Source organism: Silurus aristotelis, assembly GCF_946808225.1.
Source record: "Silurus aristotelis genome assembly, chromosome: 29".
Lineage (NCBI taxonomy): Eukaryota > Metazoa > Chordata > Actinopteri > Siluriformes > Siluridae > Silurus > Silurus aristotelis.
In genome coordinates, this window is record NC_139602.1 from 8,554,327 (window position 1) to 8,577,975 (window position 23,649).

General features: G+C 36.4%; 1 protein-coding gene across 4 annotated transcripts in view; it reads right to left on the reverse strand.

Moving 5' to 3' along the window:
* arhgef10la (Rho guanine nucleotide exchange factor (GEF) 10-like a) overlaps positions 1 to 23,649 on the reverse strand; it is a 183,645-nt gene that overhangs the window by 88,599 nt on the left and 71,397 nt on the right. For all 4 annotated transcript variants that reach the window (XR_014532458.1, XM_083535258.1, XM_083535257.1 and 1 more), the window contains 2 exons: positions 16,856 to 16,983; positions 3,643 to 3,743 (listed from right to left, as the gene is read on the reverse strand). Coding sequence is in view for 3 of the 4 variants with exons in the window: in XM_083535258.1 (XP_083391384.1) it covers positions 3,643 to 3,743; positions 16,856 to 16,983 (229 nt within the window). In the remaining variant the exon portion in view is untranslated. The remainder of the gene's footprint in view (positions 1 to 3,642; positions 3,744 to 16,855; positions 16,984 to 23,649) is intronic.

Below are 23,649 nucleotides of genomic sequence, written 5' to 3' on the forward strand. Positions count from 1 at the left end.
ATGGAGAAAGAGGAGTGTGATGGGGTGTGTGGATTTAGTTCTGAAGAAGCAGGAGGTATAATATGGTTGTGATTGCGCTCAGTCACTCGCTCGCTATGTTTCTCCCAGCAGCTGTAATCTGCCAAAATCCACTTAGTGTCAGTGGAGATTGTTATTTGCTCATCACCATAAAAGCATTTTCACCCCCGAAGCTGATGAAGCGGAACGGACGAGTGTAACTGCTCTTCCTGTGGACACAACAATTTAGCAAAACACTAGCAATCTTCCAAAATAAAACGATCTCTCAGCGCCGTGGCACGAATGCAAAGCAGATCGAGACGACGGAAAAAAAATAAAATCTAAACGAAAAACGTTTCTATAAATCCAGATATTATTCCTCGTCACAGCCGTCATGCCGCACTTTCACTTTCAAACGCAGGATACACTTTTACACACAACACCACCAACCAGGGCTCAGTTCTGCTGGGTTTAATGTGCAGACGTCTGACTGGTTTTGACCAATAAACTATAGGCATGTAAAAAATAAAAAAACTAACAAAAAATTTAAAACAGAAAGAAAGAAAAAAAGAAAGAAAGAAAGAAAGAAAGAAAGAAAGAAAGAAAGAAAGAAAGAAAGAAAGAAAGAAAGAAAGAAAGAAAGAAAGAAAGAAAGAAAGAAAGAAAAGCATTTTAAATAGCTATGAGAAAAAATCTGGAAAAGCTACAAAAAAGAGTATAGTAAAAGAACAAATACATCTAGTATAAGAAAGAAAGAAAGAAAGAAAGAAAGAAAGAAAGAAAGAAAGAAAGAAAGAAAGAAAGAAAGAAAGAAAGAAAGAAAGAGAGAGACAAATAAAAGCTTTTTAAAAAAGTTATGAGGAAAAGAGAGACAAAAAGGGACAAAAAAGCAAAAAACAAGTACAAAGAAAGAAAGAAAGAAAGAAAGAAAGAAAGAAAGAAAGAAAGAAAGAAAGAAAGAAAGAAAGAAAGAAAGAAAGAAAGAAAGAAAGAAAGAAAGAGACAAATAAAAGCTTTTTTTAAAAATTATGAGAAAAAGAGAGAAAAAAAAGGACAAAAAAGCAAAAAGACAAGTACAAAAATGTAAGAAAGAAAGAAAGAAAGAAAGAAAGAAAGAAAGAAAGAAAGAAAGAAAGAAAGAAAGAGACAAATAAAAGCTTTTTTTTAAGTTATGAGGAAAAGAAAGACAAAAAGGGACAGAAAAGCAAAAAAACAAGTACAAAGAAAGAAAGAAAGAAAGAAAGAAAGAAAGAAAGAAAGAAAGAAAGAAAGAAAGAAAGAAAGAAAGAAAGAAAGAGACAAATAAAAGCTTTTTTTTTAATTATGAGAAAAAGAGAGACAAAAAGCAAAAAGACAAGTACAAAAATGTAAGAAGAAAGAAAGAAAGAAAGAAAGAAAGAAAGAAAAGAAAGAAACCACCCTGAAGTTGATTATTTTCCTATAAAAGCACAACCTAAAGTGTTTTATTCCTTTTATACAATAGAAATTTCTCAGTGACATTTATTTATTAAAGGTCTCAGACACTTTTTATATAAAAGTGCATTAATATCAACCCACTGTTCATGTAAAAGCCGGAACTACTTTCTGAACAAGTTACCTACTGACCAATCAGATTCGAGGATGCAACCAGCCTTACTGTGGCATAAATTTGTATAATGTGTGTAAATAAATGAATAAATAAGTGAATGCATCTCTGCGCCATCATCCATCATTCTAACCGTCAGATCCCTAGCACATGACCTTAACAAGTTTCACAAGGTCGTACGCATGAGTCACACAGATATTGAAATTTCAGCCCATTTCCTGTTAATCAGGAGCCGTAATGAAGCACCGTGGACGTCAGAGAAGCTGGTAGATAACAACGCGAGTTCAGTCACTCACCCCGTCTTCTGCCTTATTAGGAGACATTTTGTAACATCCCGCATGACTCGTCTCTCTCTCTCTCTCTCTCTCTCTCTCTCTCTCTCTCTCTCTCTCTCTCTCTCTCTCTCTCTCTCTCTCTCTCTCTCTCTCTCCGACGATACGCCTGCCTCGTCTAAACGCTCTCCTGAAGGCTGGAGAAGAGATTACAGACACTGCTACAGAGCCGGCATGGTCACCAGCTCCACACGCCAATGTGAGATGGAGAGGAGGAGCTGCTGAGGCAGGGGGTTGAGAGGAGCTGAGAGGAAATCCGAGTTAAAGGATGGGATTTTTTTCCCCCTTCCTTTCTACTTGTTCCTTCCCAGCCATTCACTCCTTCCTTCCTTACTTCTTTCCTAAGCATTTCTTCATGTCCTTTTTCCCCCCTCTTCCTTCCTTCCTTCCTTCCTTCCTTCCTTCCTTCTTAGCCATTTCTTTCTTTTAATGCTTTCTTATTAGCCCTTCCTTCATCCTTTCCTCCTGCCTTTCTATTTCTTTATTAAATTTCTTTTCATTGCTTCTTTCAAAGTCATTCCTTCCTTGGCATTTCTTCAATTCTTTTTTTCTTTCTTTCTTTCTTTCTTTCTTTCTTTCTTTCTTTCTTTCTTTCTTTCTTTCTTTCTTTCTTTCTTTCTTTCTTTCTTTCTTTCTTTCTTTCTTTCTTTCTTTCTTTCTTTCTTCCTATCCTTCCTTCCTTTCCATCCTTCCTAGCCATTTCTTCATTCTTTTTTTCATTGTTTCTCTCCTTGCCAATTCTTTAATTCTTCTTCCCCCCCCCTACCTTTTATAAAATTTATTTTATCAACAAAGCCATTCTTTCTTTCCTTTCATCCTAGCTATTCTATCCTTCCACTTCTTTCTCACCCAATCCTCTCTTTCTAGTCATTTGGCAGGCAACAGTTATCCATGCTGGAGGGTCCCTGCACGTTTGCATTTCTTCGAATAGAGTTTGAGATTTGGTCAGGATTAATGATGTCCTCAATGCTGAGAAAAACAGGCTGATACTCATCCATCATATCAATAGAAAACATCAATAGCATTGGAGAGGCGTCTGAATAAATCAGAAAACATACAACCAATGACATTAAGAACTTCAGCATAGAATAGAACAAGTCCTACAAGTAATAGTTTTGGCCCCCACAGAGCCCTGATCTCAACATCATCAAGTCTGTCAAGGATCACCTAAACAGACAGAGGGATTTAGGACAGCCGACATCCACAGAAGATCTGAGATTAGTTCCTTAAGACATTTGGAACAACCTTCCTGCTGAGTTCCTTCAAAAACAAGAATTGATGCTGTTTTGAAGGTCAACATGTATATATACTGTATATATGTAGGAGATACTGTGTACATTCTGTATACATAGGCTGGTAAATGTGGAGATCAGAAAGCCTGAACACTTTCAAGCAGAAATTCAGGTTTTCAGAAATGCTCTCAGACTTGATATTTAATATTTTGACATTCTAACCACGCCAGCCATTCACACGTCATGAAAAAAAAAAAAAAAAAAAAAAAAAAAAAAGGTCATGCAGAAGAATGTCATATAAATTGTCTTTCTTCTGGCGAACTCACGAAAGGAGTCGAGGAGAAGAAAAACGCTCAGCGGTGGCATCAGACGTTTCATTTAGAGCCTGTCAGTCAAGCGGCTTTTCAAAAACATCTCAGCAATTGAGAGCGCTTTTCACGTCTCTGAATGACACGTTGTCTAAGTGGAGGACTAGAAATGGAGGGCGAGCACTCACTCTGCGCTATCTTGGCCAGATGAAGACGGTTGACCCATGAGATCTTGCTGAGAGGACTTGGTGTGTTGAACACCACCATGAAGCTGACTGGACGGCCGGACCTGGAAGAAGAACGTACATGGGCAGCTCAGAATCCTTATCATCATCATCATCATCATCATCCTCATCATCATTATCACCCCTGTTACATTTTTTATAAACATGTTAAGAAATACAAATATTTTAAAAAGTGATTTAGTTAAATATAAGTCTTTAGGAAGGAAAAGCTCCAGCAAGTTATTTCCTATAACAGAAAGATATAGTAGGCTTTGGACTTTGGATCTGAAGGTGGTGAGTTCAAATCCCAGCCACACCAAGCTGCTGCCACTGAGCAAGGCACTTTACCCCGTACCTGCTCAGGTGTATAAATGAGATAAATGTAAGTGGATAAGGACATCTGACAAATGCCATAAATGTAAATGCGTTATGGGAAGGTGGAAGCTTAGTGGTTGAGTCATTGGATCTGAAGATCATGAGTTCAAATCCCAGCCAATCCTGGGCCTCTGAGCATGGCCCTTTAGATGCTCAGTTGTATGAAAGAGATAAATGTACGTTGCTCTATGAAGATAATGCATGCTGTACTTGCTGTGTATCCTAAAATGTGCTCTGAGTGATTTATCTAGCTACATGTGGCATTCATATAACATTCATAAGTGTCACATAAGATGAGGAAAGCTCACAGAAGCTGATGCAAATGCATTTTCATTTTTTTGTTTTGAATCAAGAGGCAGAATAATCTAATTCAAATTCAAATTTGAGAGGTAAAGCTGTAGTCAAAAAACAAGCAATAGTCAAGTGAGAAGCAGACAGTATCTAGAGGGGCAGCACAGAAACACAAAAACAAGTTTATTACATAGTGTGTGTGTAGACAGACAGACAGACAGACAGACAGACAGACAGACAGACAGACAGACAGACAGACAGACAGACAGACAGACAGACAGACAGACAGACAGACAGACAGACAGACAGACAGATAGATAGATAGATAGATAGATAGATAGATAGATAGATAGATAGATAGATAGATAGATAGATAGATAGATAGATAGATAGATAGATAGATAGATAGATAGATAGATTTTTGGAGTGTGCTTGTGTAGATTTGACACAATGGTTTTAATAAAGTCAGGTACTGATGATGTTGAGGTGAGGAGGACTGGAGTGCAGACAGAATTCACATTCATCTTATATATATACACACACATAAACGTATATTAGGGACGGTAAGATTCTCCAATGCGCATCGGAACATCGGCAAGTTAATGATGCGATGAATCGATTTGGAAAAAGTGTGCATCGGATACAAGTTACCATTTGTTTGGCGATGTCTTTTAACAAATCCGTAAAACTGTGCAATAACAAATTATTTATATTTTTAATTACTAGTAGATGCGCTAAACTTTTATTATTTAGAAAGTGACCAATAGTTTGTGATCCATATTTGATATGTAGATCGATTTCTTGTCACTGAACTGTTTCTCGAGCGCGTTCTTTCACACCACTGCTGCTAGTGTCTAAAGTCACATAGATTAACATGGCAGAGGTAGAGCTGCATCTTACTGGGGACAGAACAAGGAAAGAACATCTGGTTTTGTTTTATTTTTTTGCTTTTCACACACACACACACACACACACACACACACACACACACACACACACACACACACACACACACCTCACAGTGGTCTGTAACATTTATTTGTTTTTGCTTTTTTTTTTTTTTTTTTTTTTTTTTTTTTGGAATTTTCTTTCAGCATTTTTGGGCTGAAATTATTATTACTATTAATGTTGCTATTGCATTGCTTAATTTGCTCCTCCGACAAATAGACCAACTCCAAAACAAAGCATTTGCTTCATTAGTGTGATAAATGTCCCTTTGTCACTAAGCTCCTTCAAAAAAAATTATTACTGTGGTTAATTCTCTAATGTTAAACAGACCAGGGCCTTCTGTGTGTGTGCTTCAATTCTCAATTTATCACAGCGCTTTACACCTACACCATGTCGCTGCATCTTTCAGTGTATTTATTTATTTATTTATTTATTTATTTTTACATTGAGCTCTATTGAAAATATGTAAAAAAAAATAATAATAATAATATAGCTCCCTGATTCAATATCCTGCCTTTGCAAAGAAAATGTGAATACTGGAGGGATCTCATTCTTGAAGCCCATGAAATGCCAAATTCATAGCAATCCTAATGAGCAGGAACGATTTCACTGGATTTCATACAAATGCTGTAATAGGAAAATAAATGCTTGTCAATCACTCCCCTGATTGTATCCATAGCCATAGCTGGAACTTTCTAGAAAACTCTTTTTCTTTTTAATAAAAATGTCAGAAAAACTCCTGAAAATTTTACGTTAACCATTTGTAACTTTCTGAAGTTTCTGAATTCGCACTGATCGTAATAGCTCCACGGATGATTATTCATGAAAGAAAGGTAGAAAAGGAAATTAAAAAAAAACGCAAGCTCATGACTGCCAAATCACCAGTGCACCAGTGATAAACTGAACTCTTCCAAATGGGTTAAATCCATGTGGAAAATAGGGAAATGGTGTGTAATGACTACGAGTGATGAAACTTAAATCACAAAAGGTGTCACAAATGCGGCTCTCCCAAAATATGACCAGCTATTATTCCACAGACCCACACGGGTCCATGTGCACCAATAAAATTATATCTGCTGCCAAAAATCCAAACCTACAGTGGGGCAAAAAAGTATTTAGTCAGCCACCAATTGTGCATGTTTTCCCACTTAAAAAGATGAGAAAGGCCTGTAATTTTCATCATAGGTACACTTCAACTATGAGAGACAAAATAAGAAAAAAAAAAATCCCGAAAAGTTTTTTTTTTAAATGTATTTACAAATTATAGTGGAAAATAAGTATTTGATCAATAACAAACGTTCATCTGAATACTTGGCGATGGTTGTCAATGACAAAGATCAAACGTTTTCTGTAAGTCTCCACAAGGTTTTTACACACTGTTGCTGGTGGTTTGGCCTAAATACTTTTTTGCCCTTTTTTGTAACTGCTTGATTTCTAAAGTTTTTAAGAAAACGTTTTTGGGGTTATGGATCATTTGAATAGATATCAATCAGTGTTCGATTCATTTATATCATTCTATTAATAGATGTGTGTGTGTGTGTTAAGTCTTTTTTTACATAAACTGAGTTGATTAATCAAAGAGTTGTGTGACAAAATTGATAATAGGAACATAATAGACTTAATACATGATAGTTCTTTGGATACATGAGTGCATTCGTAAATTGTAGTACATGGCAAGTACTTTTGGACTTTTACTCGAGCAAAAAGTTTAAAATAAATACTTTTACTTTTATTGGGGTGACATTTTATATAGTGTATCTATACTTTAACTGAACTACATAGTTTGTGTACTTTGTCCACCACTGTGAATAGGTAGCAGAGACAGGGAAGGTGATTGTTAAGGATCCCACACCTGAGTGTAATTTTGATAATGAGTGTTTTGTCTTATTGGGAGTCAGGAGCATTAAAAGTAGGGAGAAAAGTGCTCTAGAAGAGAGATAGAAAAAGAGACTGAGCTGGAAACAGAGCATACATAGTATGTGTACTTTATGTGTGTGTGGATGTTTCGAAAGACTGAAAATAGTCATGGCAAAATAAAGCAAACTAGTTTTTCATATGCGAAAAGCCAGTGACAATAGCAAAGCAGTCTGAACCATCTGGATGTGGAAGCTGAGTAAACATTGGATTTTGGAATCGGAAGGTCATGACCTGGGCCCTTCAGCAAGGCCCTTAACCCTCAACTGCTCAGTTGTAAGTCGCTCTGCATAAGGGCGTGCCATATATCTAGATCTTTAAATCTTTATATACAGTATGGTCAAGAGAACAGAATTTCATGCTGCCATTTTTCTTGCCTTCTCAGTATTCTGCCATCATCTTCAAACAGCACTCAAATCCAGTTTAATATGCACATATATGCTAAATTCATGCAAATAGAACGGGCTAGTTCTATTTTGAAACATTTGGTGATGATGTAGTGTAAAAAAAAAAAATCCACTGACCTTCTACAGTTGTCTTTTAGTTCCACTCAAGACTTTTATTAAGGACATAATGCACCACTGATGTTTAACACATTTCCATCAGGCCTACTAAGCACATTTCATTCGGAAGTGAGACATTTATGTTCAGTCATCATTAGAACGTAATTTAGTGCAGTGTGCAGGCCTCCTGAGCTCCAGTCATATCAGCACCTCAGCCTGCTTTGTATTTACTCCCAGACTTCAGAAAAGGCAGAGTCAGAAATAGAAAGAGAAGCCTACAGTCACAGTCACACACACACACACACACACACACACACACACACACACACACACACACACACACACACAAAGATCACCTAAACCCAGTTGCTGCACTTATAAAAGGCAAGAACTCAAACTGTAGATATAGCTTTTTCCTTCCTGCCTGTGCGTTTATTCCAAACTCAGCAGAAAGATGTTCAGAAAGGTGAAAATTGAGTGCAAAAGGCGAGGAATCACGTTCTATTTGAAATGCAGGCTTGGCACAGGCAGAGCTGGCTCTCATACTGACTGATCGAGAGGCTGTGTGTGTGTGTGTGTGTGTGTGTGTGTGTGTGTGTGTGTGTGTGTGTGTGTGTGTGTGTGTGTGTGGAGCTCAGTGTGGATGAGGGCTCCAAGGCAACAGGGCAGAACGGAGAGCAGGGCACAGGCTGATGTCTGGCAGGTGGGTGAGAGGTGTGTGTGAGAGTAATGCAGAAGCACAGGACAGATGTTTGAACGAGTGCCACGCGGCATTCATCATATACACAGGAAGCACTCGTGCTGCCTCTACAAGACCGGAGAAAGGTTATTGAGGATCCTGAGTGCTCACTTTAAATCTAACACTAAACGCTGAAGGTTCTAGCTTCTTAAAGAGATTTATGTGAATCATTTTTGTGCTGAGGTTCTCCAAGAAACCTGTAAGGGTTGCTTGAGGGAGACCTTAAGAGTGCTCAATACAATTTCCTAAGAGTGTGCTGCTTCTGGAAATGGGATAGTTTTACGGTTGATACAGCAGACAAAGTGGAAAATGAGAGATTATGAAAGGTTAAAAGGTCGAATGCAATAACCAAGTAAAAGAACAGCTTCAAGTCGACTTCTGTTCAGGAACTATAATGGAACAATGAGCATCTTTTCGTCCAAAGGATTTTCACCCAAATGCTGTTTTAACATAGTGGTGGAGAACGCTGTCTAATACAGAACTAGAATTGAGTTGAAATGTCCTTAATGCAAATGACATACACTATCTGGACAAACGTTTAATCCACAATTTGTTCCAATTTGCCGTTATAATAACCTCAACTCTTCTAGATGTTCTAATAGATTTTGGAGTGTGCTTGTGGAGATTTGTGGTCATTGAATAAAGGGCATGAATAAAGTCAGGTTCTGATGCTGGTGAAGTGAGGAGGCCTGGGGTGCAGTCTGCATTCCAATTCATCCCAAAAGTGTTCAGTAGGGTTGAGGTGAAAGCTCCATTCAAGATCAACTTGGAGAACAAAATGTGAACTATCCCACCCACTTACAGGTGCCATGATGAAGAGATGAATTGAAGCGAATAACACTGAATATAATGTTATAATGTCAATGTTTTGCCTGGATGGTGTACATGAATACATTATAGATCAAAATTAGAGAAGAATTTCCATTTTCCTCAATTTCAAGGTTACTGCTTAGTCCTATTTAAAATGATCCTAACTGGAGCGAAAGTGCAGATGTCTATACATATTTCATGATTAAATATTTTCTAAAGCACAGTATAGAAAATGTAAAAATGAGACATTTAAAGAAGAACACTAATCAAAATTAGAGAACACTTCCAGATACCTCCCAGTTATTAATGTTAATTTCCTTAATTATATGACATTTCATTGTTCTCTCATTTTGATCTCTACTGTATAAATAGTGTTGCATATAAACATTTATATATTCATCAATCCATTAGATTCTCATGCCCTTTGAATGGGGGTGAAAGATCCTAGAACAGACCATCTGTCAGGATAGAATATTTCATTCTAAAGCATCATGGAAATTTTTAGATAATGTATACCTAAAAAGTGCATTAAAGCTGATCTGGTAGTTTGTGGAAACCTCCGCAACTTTATAACTTCTTGTTTTAATTTGTCATTCTGTGTATGAAGCATTTTCTGAAATAAACCTTTGTACTGAGCATATGAAATTAAGTGTGTTTTGTTTGTTAAAAGCAATAGTACTAGGGACAATGTGAAGCCGACAAACGCGATATGATCAAAATCCGATGTTCACCGAACAATTTAATGCGTTATTAATACTATTCTCAGTGGGCCATTCTTCCATCTGTAGTCTGTTAACAGTAAGCTTAGGTTGCTAGGGAACATAATGGATAAAGACATTACACGGGCAAAAAAAAAAAGCACTGATAAACAACGATGGATTCCAAATACAGAAAATATTCACTTAATCAAACATAATCGGATTGAATTCAAAGAAAAGGAAGGAAATGAAAGAAAGAGAGAAAAGGTTTTAAATGGAGAATTAAGGAGCCTGGACTAAAAATCACGTCTCACCCAAGCGAATATAAGCAACTTTAGGATTTGAGTCTTGTCACTCAAAGGCCACAACCCTGGAGCAGTAGGTGGGCTGTCAGGATGCCAGTATGCCACCTGCCAGCCGCTGACCCGTGTCCTCATACTGGGCATCTGGACTTGGCTCTAATAAAATCACTAGCAATCACTGAGCAATAATCACCTCAGTTTGGGCAAATTTTGCTTGCATACTGGTCATATCAGTGAAACCCTGGAACACTGGTTTAGCCTGGTTTTACATTATATAGCTAAATTAAATGTGTTACAGAATATATCATGCAAAACATTTTATTTAGAGATGCTTGCACTTATTTGCACACACATGACACTATTTAGTTTAGCGGTCCAAAATCTTTTTTGCGCCACAGACCAGTTGAATTTTTTCACGGACCGACCTTTAAGGTGCGGCGGATAAATACAACAAAATAAAATGATAAGACCGGCATAAAAACCTATTTTCTAAATATAATAATAGACGTGAATCCACTGTGTTGTTGTTTGTTTATTTTGCTAGCTTGCGGGTTTGAATTTAGCGCTAATGTATTATGTGTTAGCGGCCGAAGCAGCCCCTTTAAGAGGGTAGCGGATGGAGGTAAACCATGTGACTGAGGCATCATGACATGCATCAAGAGTGAGTCATAGACAGATGTGGTGAAGAGAATCCGGTCATTTTCCAAAATAAAACTTCGGAAACATTCAGAATAAGATAATAAATAAAACGGAAATAATGTATTCTTTCTGTATGGCCCGGTACTAATTGACCCACGGACTGCCTGTCCGCGGCCCGGGGGTTGGGGACCACTGACTTAGATAATGTACAATTCCCTTCTACCTGGTTAATTAATTTGACTGTAAAGTCAAGGTCAACGTTTGGATCTACGACTGCAAACTCTTCATTTGATCCATTATGTAGCATAATTACACTATAAATGTTTTAAAATTTTTATAAATGTTCACAATTTATTCAGTGGTGCTTTTGTGCATTTGGGAAGCCCTCAATTCATTTCAATACATTTTTATTTGTATAGCGCTTGTAACATTTGACATCATCTCGAAGCAGCTTTACAGATTCTCCTCTCTCCTTAAAGATTTCTTATCATGCTGCAATCGAATCAGATCAGTTCTCATAAATCCTTAATAACTTTCTTTCGGCTTCTCCCATTAGGGGTCGCCACAGCGGATCATTCCTGGATGCCCTTCCTAACGCAACCCTCCCCATTTATAGCACTAAGGCTTGTGCAACCCTAATGGCTGGGGTTGGTTCCCTGACCGGGAATCGAACCCGGGTGAGAGCGCCGTATCCTAACCACTAGACCACCAGGGAGCCTCACATAAATGAAGATATTCTGATTGTCAGCTCTTTGATTGCCCAATGTCTAATTTCACTTTCAAATAATTGCTAAACCTCGAGGTTCACACTTTTGTCGCTTACAGAAATGTAATATCAGACCATTAGTTCACTTTTGTCAATAAATAAATGACTGCTTAATTGGGTTCCCTTTGTCTGTTTTACGGACATACAAGAAAATCTGATCATGCTTGAGGCCATAATTATGAAGGAATTATACAGAAGAGGTTCATGAACTTCCATGCACCACTGCAATATGCTTAATTCATCAAATTGTATTTTTTAATTATTTTATTTACTTTATAATACTTAATGTGTTTATTTCCTTATTTTTGATCTAAACCTCCATGTTACTTAAGTTTTCTTATGACTATGATCACTATGAACATTTACTGGCCAAACGTATAAATAAATGTACAAATATAAGACTTTTCTTTCTGACTTTTTGAATCAGTTCATCCGAAAGCAATTTAATAGGATTTAGGTGCGCTGCCTGGGCAGGTCGATGGAAAACACTCCAGACCACTGTTTGCTCTCTAAATTCCACACACAGTGGACGTACCCTTCAGCTCATTGTCTTGTTGTATGATGAAGTTGGTTACAAATTCAGACAGATTTGCATGGTGTTGAAGTATGGAATGGTAGCCATGGAATGTTGGTTCCTTTCACCTGGAATAAGTCTCCAACCTTCCCTGATCCACCTCCATGTTTGAGTGTGGGGGTGAGACAGTCTACTAACATCTTCTCTTCTGTTTTCTGTCTTACGTAAGTTCTTCTGTTGGAGACAAAAAATGTCGAATTTGGACTCATCTGTCCAGAGAAGATTCTTCTAGTCCTTCACTGTTCAATGTGTGTTTTTGCTTTTTTACCTAGTAGTTTGTTGCGAATTAATAAATGGGACATGCTTATCTGTTAAATACCAGACTAGGTTAAAAGAATGTGTGTTTCCAAATTTTGGACAGGATTTTAAGATATTATTTTATGGGATGTCCGGTATTTATACTGGATATAGTCCAAGATTTGTGATATGATAATACCAGCTTTATCTACACCTATTATGTACCAGTCCTAACTTCGTCAAATAAAAGTGTTGCTTGCCAGCGAACCACGTCAAATATTTTCACTCGAGCAAGATCATTTGTTAAGAACGTACTTGCCGTTTGTATAACTCACTCGGTTTTGCACCTGCTGTTTACACCGTGTCAGTTCTCGTAAAATAACAGACGCAAATCTGCCTGTCTTATGCCTCTTCTTTGTTCTTTTTTTCTCTCCTCCCACCCTCCTCACCCCTTGAGTGTCTGTCCTTCCATCTCCTCACTAATCCGTCTTCATTTCCTCTCCTCCTCTGCCATCCTTCTGAATGACAATTCCTCCCGTCTCTGCACAACAAGGATAAGCACATCCAGGTGCAGGGCGGCATGAAGCAAAAAAAAAACTCCACCACGACACATTTACATCCGCCCTTTCCTAATGTGACATAATAACTGCACAGCGAAAGCCCCTTTGAAAGAAATTTTATAAAAAATTACTACAGCGTTTAGACTGGGCCAGGTCCTACGACAAGCTGTAGCTAAAGTGCTAACACCAAATGGATACGTGTGTGCTCACTGTTCGAAGGTCAACAATTCTTTCCCGTGTATTTAAGGTAATGAATTTAAGAAACGATCGCTTAATGAGCCGATCGGCCATCCTATTAGGCCAGTCATTTGTAGGTGAATCTAAAGCTTCGAGCACAGCTTAATAAGTGCGCGATACAGAGAGAAAGTTCACATGGCATCCAAATCCTTCATCATTCGAATTCCGCCTCGGGCATACGGTAAAGTGTTTGACACGAGCTAGAATCGTTTGAAATTGCCCAGAAGTTAGCACAGACCTGTTCGACATTACATATGAATGATGATCACTAGATTTAAATGCTGGGGAGAAAGCGTAAGAAACTGGGCTTCATTATATTTTTAATGATGTAATCTGTGTGTGTGTGTGTGTGTGTGTGTGTGTGTGTGTGTGTGTGTGTGTGTGTGTGTGTGTGTGTGTGTGTGTGTGTGTTAAAACAATGAAAGTCAAAGAGCAATAGTCAAGTTAGTGATGACTCACAATTTATTATGGAGTTGTAAGATTGAGTTTCAGAGACCTTACAAAGCTAACAGATATGATTCTGATTTAGACTTAACTCATCCCTGAACCTTAGAGACCTGCGATTTGGCTCAGACTTGCAGCTTAAAATTGGTAACTTGAGACCGGACTCGGACTTACAGCATCAAGACCTGAGATTTGACTCTGAATTGTAGGTCCAAAATTTGAGACTTGAATTGGACTTGAAGCATAGAGATTTGAGATTTGACTCCGACTACAGTACCAGCGTAATTATGTGAGACTTGACCCAGAATTACAGCTCAGAGACCCAAGACTTGATGCAGACTTGCAGTTCCAACACTCGAAACTTGACATGGACTGAGGTTTGACTCGGATATGTACAGACACTGGCTTACAGGTCCAAGACTTGGAGTTTCACTCAGACTTGTGGCATCACCATGAGACTTGACTCATACTTATAGGTCCAAGACTTGAGATTTGACTCTGACCTGCAGCTTAAAAACTTAAAAACTTGTTTTAACTTGTTTTAACCTGAGACTTGACGTGAGCTTGCAGTTTAGAGAAGTGAGACTTGGCGGCCATGCTTGACTCTCAATTAGCTAGATTCTACATTCTGGAGAATTGACTTGCAGTAACAAGATTTGAGACTAGCAAGTGAGACCTTAAAGACATGACAGACTTGAATTTGTAGCTCAACGGCCTGAGATTTACCTCAGATTTGCATATTAAACCTGACCCGATTTTCATATTAAGACCTAAAACATTAATTAAATCCAGATCAAGAAATTCAATGACTGCATGGTCCAGGCCAAGGGCCACATGCTGAATAAGGCTAATCTGCAACCAAGATTAGAAAACTGCTGTTGATCCGTACTATTTCTGTTAGAATCAGAGCTGATATCAGGCATGGAAAATTGCGTGTCTGGGAGACAGACTTTAAAATCATTTCTAGTTCTAATACTTAGTACCTAGTAATGTACACATGGCTGCTAAATCGTGAAATTGTCCATATATATATATATATATACAGTGAGGAAAATAAGTATTTGAACACCCTGCTATTTTGCAAGTTCTCCCACTTAGAAATCATGGAGGGGTCTGAAATTGTCATCGTAGGTGCATGTCCACTGTGAGAGACATAATCTAAAAAAAAAAATCCAGAAATCACAATGTATGATTTTTTAACTATTTATTTGTATGATACAGCTGCAAATAAGTATTTGAACACCTGAGAAAGTCAATGTTAATATTTGGTACGGTACCCTTTGTTTGCAATTACAGAGGTCAAACGTTTCCTGTAGTTTTTCACCAGGTTTGCACACACTGCAGGAGGGATTTTGGCCCACTCCTCCACACAGATCTTTTCCAGATCAGTCAGGTTTCTGGCCTGACGCTGAGAAACACGGAGTTTGAACTCCCTCCAAAGATTCTCTATTGGGTTTAGGTCTGGAGACTGGCTAGGCCACACCAGAACCTTGATATGCTTCTTACAAAGCCACTCCTTGGTTATCCTGGCTGTGTGCTTCGGGTCATTGTCATGTTGGAAGACCCAGCCTCGACCCATCTTTAATGCTCTAACTGAGGGAAGGAGGTTGTTCCCCAAAATCTCGCAATACATGGCCCCGGTCATCCTCTCCTTAATACAGTGCAGTCGCCCTGTCCCATGTGCAGAAAAACACCCCCAAAGCATGATGCTACCACCCCCATGCTTCACAGTAGGGATGTTGTTCTTGGGATGGTACTCATCATTCTTCTTCCTCCAAACACGTTTAGTGGAATTATGACCCAAAAGTTTTATTTTGGTCTCAGCTGACCACATGACTTTCTCCCATGACTCCTCTGGATCATCCAAATGGTCATTGGCAAACTTAAGACGTGCCTGTACATGTGCTGGTTTAAGCAGGGGAACCTTCCTTGCCATGCATGATTTCAAACCATGACGTCTTAGTGTATTACCAACAGTAACCTTGGAAACTGTGGTCCCAGCTCTTTTCAGGTCATTGACCAGCTCCTCCCGTGTAGTTTTGGGCTAATTTCTTACCTTCCTTAGGATCATTGAGACCCCACGATGTGAGATCTTGCATGGAGCCCCAGTCCGAGGGAGATTGACAGTCATGTTTAGCTTCTTCCATTTTCTAATGATTGCTCCAACAGGTGACCTTTTTTCACCAAGCTGCTTGGCAATTACCCCATAGCCCTTTCCAGCCTTGTGGAGGTGTACAATTTTGTCTCTAGTGTCTTTGGACAGCTCTTTGGTCTTGGCCATGTTAGTAGTTGGATTCTTACTGATTGTATGGGGTGGACAGGTGTCTTTATGCAGCTAACGACCTCAAACAGGTGCATCTAATTTAGGATAATAAATGTAGTGGAGGTGGACATTTTAAAGGCAGACTAACAGGTCTTTGAGGGTCAGAATTCTAGCTGATAGACAGGTGTTCAAATACTTATTTGCAGCTGTATCATACAAATAAATAGTTTAAAAATCATATATAGTGATTTCTGGATTTATTTTTTTAGATTATGTCTCTCACAGTGGACATGCACCTACGATGACATTTTCAGACCCCTCCATGGTTTCTAAGTGGGAGAACTTGCAAAATAGCAGGGTGTTCAAATACTTATTTTCCTCACTGTATATATATATATATATATATATATATATATATATATATATATATATATATATATATATATATATATATATATATATATATATATATATATATATATATATAATTTTAGCCTAAAATGTGCAGTGTCCCGTCTTCATAATCAACTAAACTATGACTGCTTTAGTATGGAAATCCATAACAAACAAGCAATGCAATTTGGGTGAGACTAAATCCTAACATAATTAGCTCCCTCGAGTGACTCTGATTAACAGACTTGGCATGACTAATGGGCCTTTGGGTCTGATAAAGAGCCATGGCTATGATTAATAGACCACCGTGTTAACCCACTGCCTTTTGATCATGGTTATCTGACTTTTGACCTTTACCAGCTGATTTTGAAATGATTAGCATATTTCTGATAAATAATTTTCTTTATATGTGGCCCAACTCAGTCTTTCTAAACTAATCCTGTACTAGGTACATGGTTTAGCTGTGTGAAAGTGTGCCACTCACTTGTCCGGCTTGCCAGGGACTTGGAGGCGAAGACGGCATTTGTTGGCGCTCTGGATTTGGTCTTCTTTGATGCGGATGAGCCTTTGCAGGGCCAAGCACCAGTCTTGTGCCACGGTGGTGTTTAGATTCTACACAACCAGACCAGAAATACAAATACAACAAATATCAATAAACAATCTGCTTTTGATTTGAAAGGTTTCATATGCATTGATTCTTATGCATTGCAGAAATAGTTTAGGAATAAACACTGGAGAATTCATGCAAGACGTGTATGAAATTACAGATTTTATGAATTACATTGCTTTGTTCTCTTATGATGGAATGAAAGAAAAAACCTTGGACGGCAGAAAGAAAGGGATAAAACCTTGAAAGTCATTATTTTGTCTTGCTTAGTGAATTATGTGCACACACACAGACACACTGAAACAGTTTCAGAATATATAATGCTTAATTTATTAAAGAAAAAACTTCAAGACAGTTCATGTCACGTATAATCTGGTGCCAATGAACACCACTTATAATGGATCATGGTAGAAATTCATAGGACAATAAAAATGAGGTGCAATGAACATTTATAAATGATTATAACTATGTTTACAATGTCAAGAATGTTGTTCACATTATGTGCAAACTATAATACACTATAATACATATGGCCTGTGTCATAATACACTATAATACATATGTCTAGAGTCATAATACACTATAATACATATGGCTAGAGTCATAATACACTATAGTACATATGGCCTGTGTCATAATACACTATAATGCATATGGCTAGAGTCATAATACACTATAGTACATATGGCCTGTGTCATAATAAACTATAGTTCATATGGCTAGTGTCATAAAATACTATAATACATATGGCCTGTGTCATAATACACTATAATACATATGGCTAGTGTCATAATACACTATAATACATATGGCTAGTGTCATAAAATACTATAATACATATGGCCTGTGTCATAATACACTATAATACATATGGCCTGTGTCATAATACACTTTAATACATATGGCCTGTGTTATAATACACTATAATACATATGGCCTGTGTCATAATACACTATAATACATATGGCCTGTGTCATAATACACTATAATACATATGGCCTGTGTCATAATACACTATAATACATATGGCCTGTGTCATAATACACTTTAATACATATGGCCTGTGTTATAATACACTATAATACATATGGCCTGTGTCATAATACACTATAATACATATGGCCTGTGTCATAATACACTATAGTACATATGGCCTGTGTCATAATACACTATAATACATATGGCCTGTGTCATAATACACTATAATACATATGGCCTGTTTCATAATACACTATAGTACATATGGCTAGTGTCATAATACACTATAATACATATGGCCTGTGTCATAATACACTATAGTACATATGGCTAGTGTCATAATACACTATAATACATATGGCCTGTTTCATAATACACTATAGTACATATGGCCTGTGTCATAATACACTATAATACATATGGCCTGTTTCATAATACACTATAGTACATATGGCTAGTGTCATAATACACTATAATACATATGGCCTGTGTCATAATACACTATAATACATATGGCCTGTTTCATAATACACTATAGTACATATGGCTAGTGTCATAATACACTATAATACATATGGCCTGTTTCATAATACACTATAATACATATGGCTAGAGTCATAATACACTATAATACATATGGCTAGTGTCATAATACACTATAATACATATGGCCTGTTTCATAATACACTATAATACATATGGCCTGTGTCATAATACACTATAATACATATGGCCTGTGTCATAATACACTATAATAAATATGGCCTGTGTCATAATACACTATAGTACATATGGCCTGTGCCATAATACACTATAATACATATGGCCTGTTTCATAATACACTATAATACATATGGCCTGTTTCATAATACACTATAATACATATGGCTAGAGTCATAATACACTATAATACATATGGCCTGTGTCATAATACACTATAATACATATGGCCTGTTTCATAATACACTATAATACATATGGCTAGAGTCATAATACACTATAATACATATGGCTAGAGTCATAATACACTATAATACATATGGCTAGAGTCATAATACACTATAATACATATGGCCTGTTTCATAATACACTATAATACATATGGCTAGAGTCATAATACACTATAATACATATGGCTAGAGTCATAATACACTATAATACATATGGCCTGTGTCATAATACACTATAATACATATGGCCTGTGTCATAATACACTATAATACATATGGCTAGTGTCATAATACACTATAATACATATGGCCTGTTTCATAATACACTATAGTACATATGGCCTGTGTCATAATACACTATAATACATATGGCCTGTTTCATAATACACTATAGTACATATGGCTAGTGTCATAATACACTATAATACATATGGCTAGTGTCATAATACACTATAATACATATGGCCTGTTTCATAATACACTATAATACATATGGCTAGAGTCATAATACACTATAATACATATGGCTAGTGTCATAATACACTATAATACATATGGCCTGTTTCATAATACACTATAATACATATGGCCTGTGTCATAATACACTATAATACATATGGCCTGTGTCATAATACACTATAATAAATATGGCCTGTGTCATAATACACTATAGTACATATGGCCTGTGTCATAATACACTATAATACATATGGCCTGTTTCATAATACACTATAATACATATGGCCTGTTTCATAATACACTATAATACATATGGCTAGAGTCATAATACACTATAATACATATGGCCTGTGTCATAATACACTATAATACATATGGCCTGTTTTATAATACACTATAATACATATGGCCTGTTTTATAATACACTATAATACATATGGCTATAGTCATAATACACTATAGTACATATGGCCTGTGTCATAATACACTATAATACATATGGCCTGTTTCATAATACACTATAATACATATGGCCTGTTTCATAATACACTATAATACATATGGCTAGAGTCATAATACACTATAATACATATGGCCTGTGTCATAATACACTATAATACATATGGCCTGTTTTATAATACACTATAATACATATGGCCTGTTTTATAATACACTATAATACATATGGCTATAGTCATAATACACTATAATACATATGGCTAGAGTCATAATACACTATAATACATATGGCTAGAGTCATAATACACTATAATACATATGGCCTGTTTCATAATACACTATAATACATATGGCCTGTTTCATAATACACTATAATACATATGGCTAGAGTCATAATACACTATAATACATATGGCCTGTGTCATAATACACTATAATACATATGGCCTGTTTTATAATACACTATAATACATATGGCTAGAGTCATAATACACTATAATACATATGGCTAGAGTCATAATACACTATAATACATATGGCTAGAGTCATAATACACTATAATACATATGGCCTGTTTCATAATACACTATAATACATATGGCTAGAGTCATAATACACTATAATACATATGGCTAGAGTCATAATACACTATAATACATATGGCTAGAGTCATAATACACTATAATACATATGGCCTGTTTCATAATACACTATAATACATATGGCTAGAGTCATAATACACTATAATACATATGGCTAGAGTCATAATACACTATAATACATATGGCCTGTTTCATAATACACTATAATACATATGGCCTGTTTCATAATACACTATAATACATATGGCCTGTTTCATAATACACTATAATACATATGGCCTGTGTCATAATACACTATAATACATATGGCCTGTTTTATAATACACTATAATACATATGGCCTGTGTCATAATACACTATAATACATATGGCTAGAGTCATAATACACTATAATACATATGGCCTGTTTCATAATACACTATAATACATATGGCCTGTGTCATAATACCAGCGGTGGACAGTAAAGAAATAAATGTAATTCGTTGCTTTTTCATGTATTTGTACTGTACTGAAGTATTTCTATTTGTAGAGACTTTTACTTCTTTTTACTTTTGAATTCTCAAAGTCAAATATCTTACTTTTGACTTAACTACATTTTGCGAAATTAGTCGTTTCTTTTTATTTATAGATAGATAAAAACCAATCAGGGTTGAGCTTGCGCTAGGTTTTGAACTTCTTTTGATTGGTGCTTAGTGGTATCTACTTATCAGCAACAAACAGTTCAGCCGCAAGTTTAAAGGGACCACTTTTACTGTTAATGAACTAATATTTACATAGTGTATCTCTACTTCAACTCAAGTACATGGTTTGTGTACTTGGTCCACAGCTGCATAATTCACTGTAACACATATGGCCAATGTCACAATACACTATAACGTGTCTAGTGTCGCAATTCAGTATAACACACATGGCTAATATCATAATACACTATAATACATATGGCCAGTATCACAATACACTATAACGTGTGGGTAGTGTCACAATTCAGTATAACACACATGGCTAGCATCATTATACACTATAATACATATAATTAACTAACACACATGGTTAGTGTCACAATACACTATTGCTGCTTACATATTCCCATTAAAACTGTATTATGAGTCCTGGCTACACAGGAAGTGGTTTCACATGCGATGTCTCGTTGTTAGCTGCAGTCCAAGGCTACAGCTCCCAAAAATAAAATAGTAATAAAGTGAAGCACTGAACCTCGTGCAAACACAATTACTCCTTATTCCCTAAAGCCAAATCCAATCGAAATCCTTCTGCAATATCAAAGAGATTGTGGACGTTTTTTGGGGGTTTTTTTGTTTTTTTTTCCTCTGCCTCATTTTGTTTGCTAGAATTTCTCGATAGACATCATACACGATCAGCCTTTCGGGCAAAAGTCAGTCATTTGGAGCGAAGCCAAAAGAACTTCAGTTAGAGATATAAAGCAAAAAACCTGGAATTGTTTCCACACAACTAAAGAGAATAAAGTGAAGACCATTTTACATATTTTCCAACATGGTTTGAAGACTCGGGGAGATTTTCCCGAATATCTGGTCTTCGGTTCCTGAACTTTGATGACAATTTAATTGCAGTTGAAATTTTTATTTGGAGGGCGTTGATGGTTACCTGAAAGAATTTTCTCGTTTTTCTAAGCTCTCGGCTTATATGTTGAGGTTGCTGACATGGCGCTTATATTTGATTTTGAAATAAATCTGTATAAATTTGAGTCTTGGCCACAGATTTATATGTGAAAGTAATTTCAAGATCTACTTTGAAGTATTTGGAATTAAATACATTTTATTTATTTATTTATTTATTTATTTATTTATTTATTTATTTATTTATTTATTTATTTACTATATCCATTTTATATCCATATATAATTATAAATGGCCAAAATCTGCAAGTGAAACCACAAAAAATTGCTCAAAAGTCAGTGTACAAACATTGCTCATAATAAAAAAAATATATATATAAAAAAAAGACTATATCTAGCCATAAAGTATTTATGTATTTATTTATTTATCTATTATATCCAAAGTATAAATGCCCAAATTCTCAAGTGAAACCAAAGATCATCTCGAAAATTATCACATTCTACTTAAGTCATCGGTCATAGTCATGCAGTCTAACAAACATTGCTTACAATAAATTTGAGGCACTGAGGATACATTTTTTCCCTTTATTACTATTTTTTGTTCATCTTGTTTTCAATTCCCAATAGTTTAATGCATTTGGCGAAAGCCAATGACATACTATGTTCTGCTTTCAGAGGAGCATCGAGTGAACATCACTCAAATGTTTTAATAAAAAAATGTATAAAAATATATCTAATAAATCTAAATGAGAAAAACAATTTTTCTGGTTGCTGATCATGTCAAGTTCTGCGTTCAGGAAGTGCATTTTTGCAATTGTGCGAATTAGGGGAGTCGCCGACAAAGGATTTTACATAGTCGAATTGGATTTGTCTTGCCTACATTTGACTGACAGTCGAATCGTGTGTGTGTGTGTGTGTGTGTGTGTGTGTGTGTGTGTGTGTGTGTGTGTGTGTGTCTGGGTTTGGGAGGTTTACAGCGCAACATCGATGCACTAAAAAACACTAAAAAATGCATGTACAGAACTAAATATACCTTAACAGGATATTCCAGATATTGTTAAATATTTAAATCCCTGCCGCCAAGATGCTCCTGTGTCTGTCACGGATCATGGAAAGTGAAATTAAATCAGTCACTGGAGGGTTGGGGTAAAATTTTTTTTAAATATTTATTTAAAGCTTCACATTTTACATTATCATATTGGGCTGTATAGTAACTTATTGTGAGAAAACTGGTAGGTCATTGTGAAATCAGACAATGAGCACCCCCATATAACCAAAATGGCATGATCCTTGTCTTATAACACCTTTGCGAAGATTCGAGTGTGAGATTGGTATTCGAATCAGGTTCCTTCTATGGAAGCATCAAAACTTTGACTACTCTGTGTCACCCCTAATGCAAATAATAATAATAATACAGGAAACAGGAATACAGGCTTGGAGGTGGCTATTAATATGACATCAACCTTGGTGATTAATGACATACTGGATGTCAAAAGTGACATACGACAATGACAGGACATAATTTCACTGGCATTATGACAATGAAATACCCAAAATCAATACCCACATTTAGAAAATGCTGAAAGCAGAGCAATTTTACTCCATTTTTTTGCCAATGATTAATTTTATTTA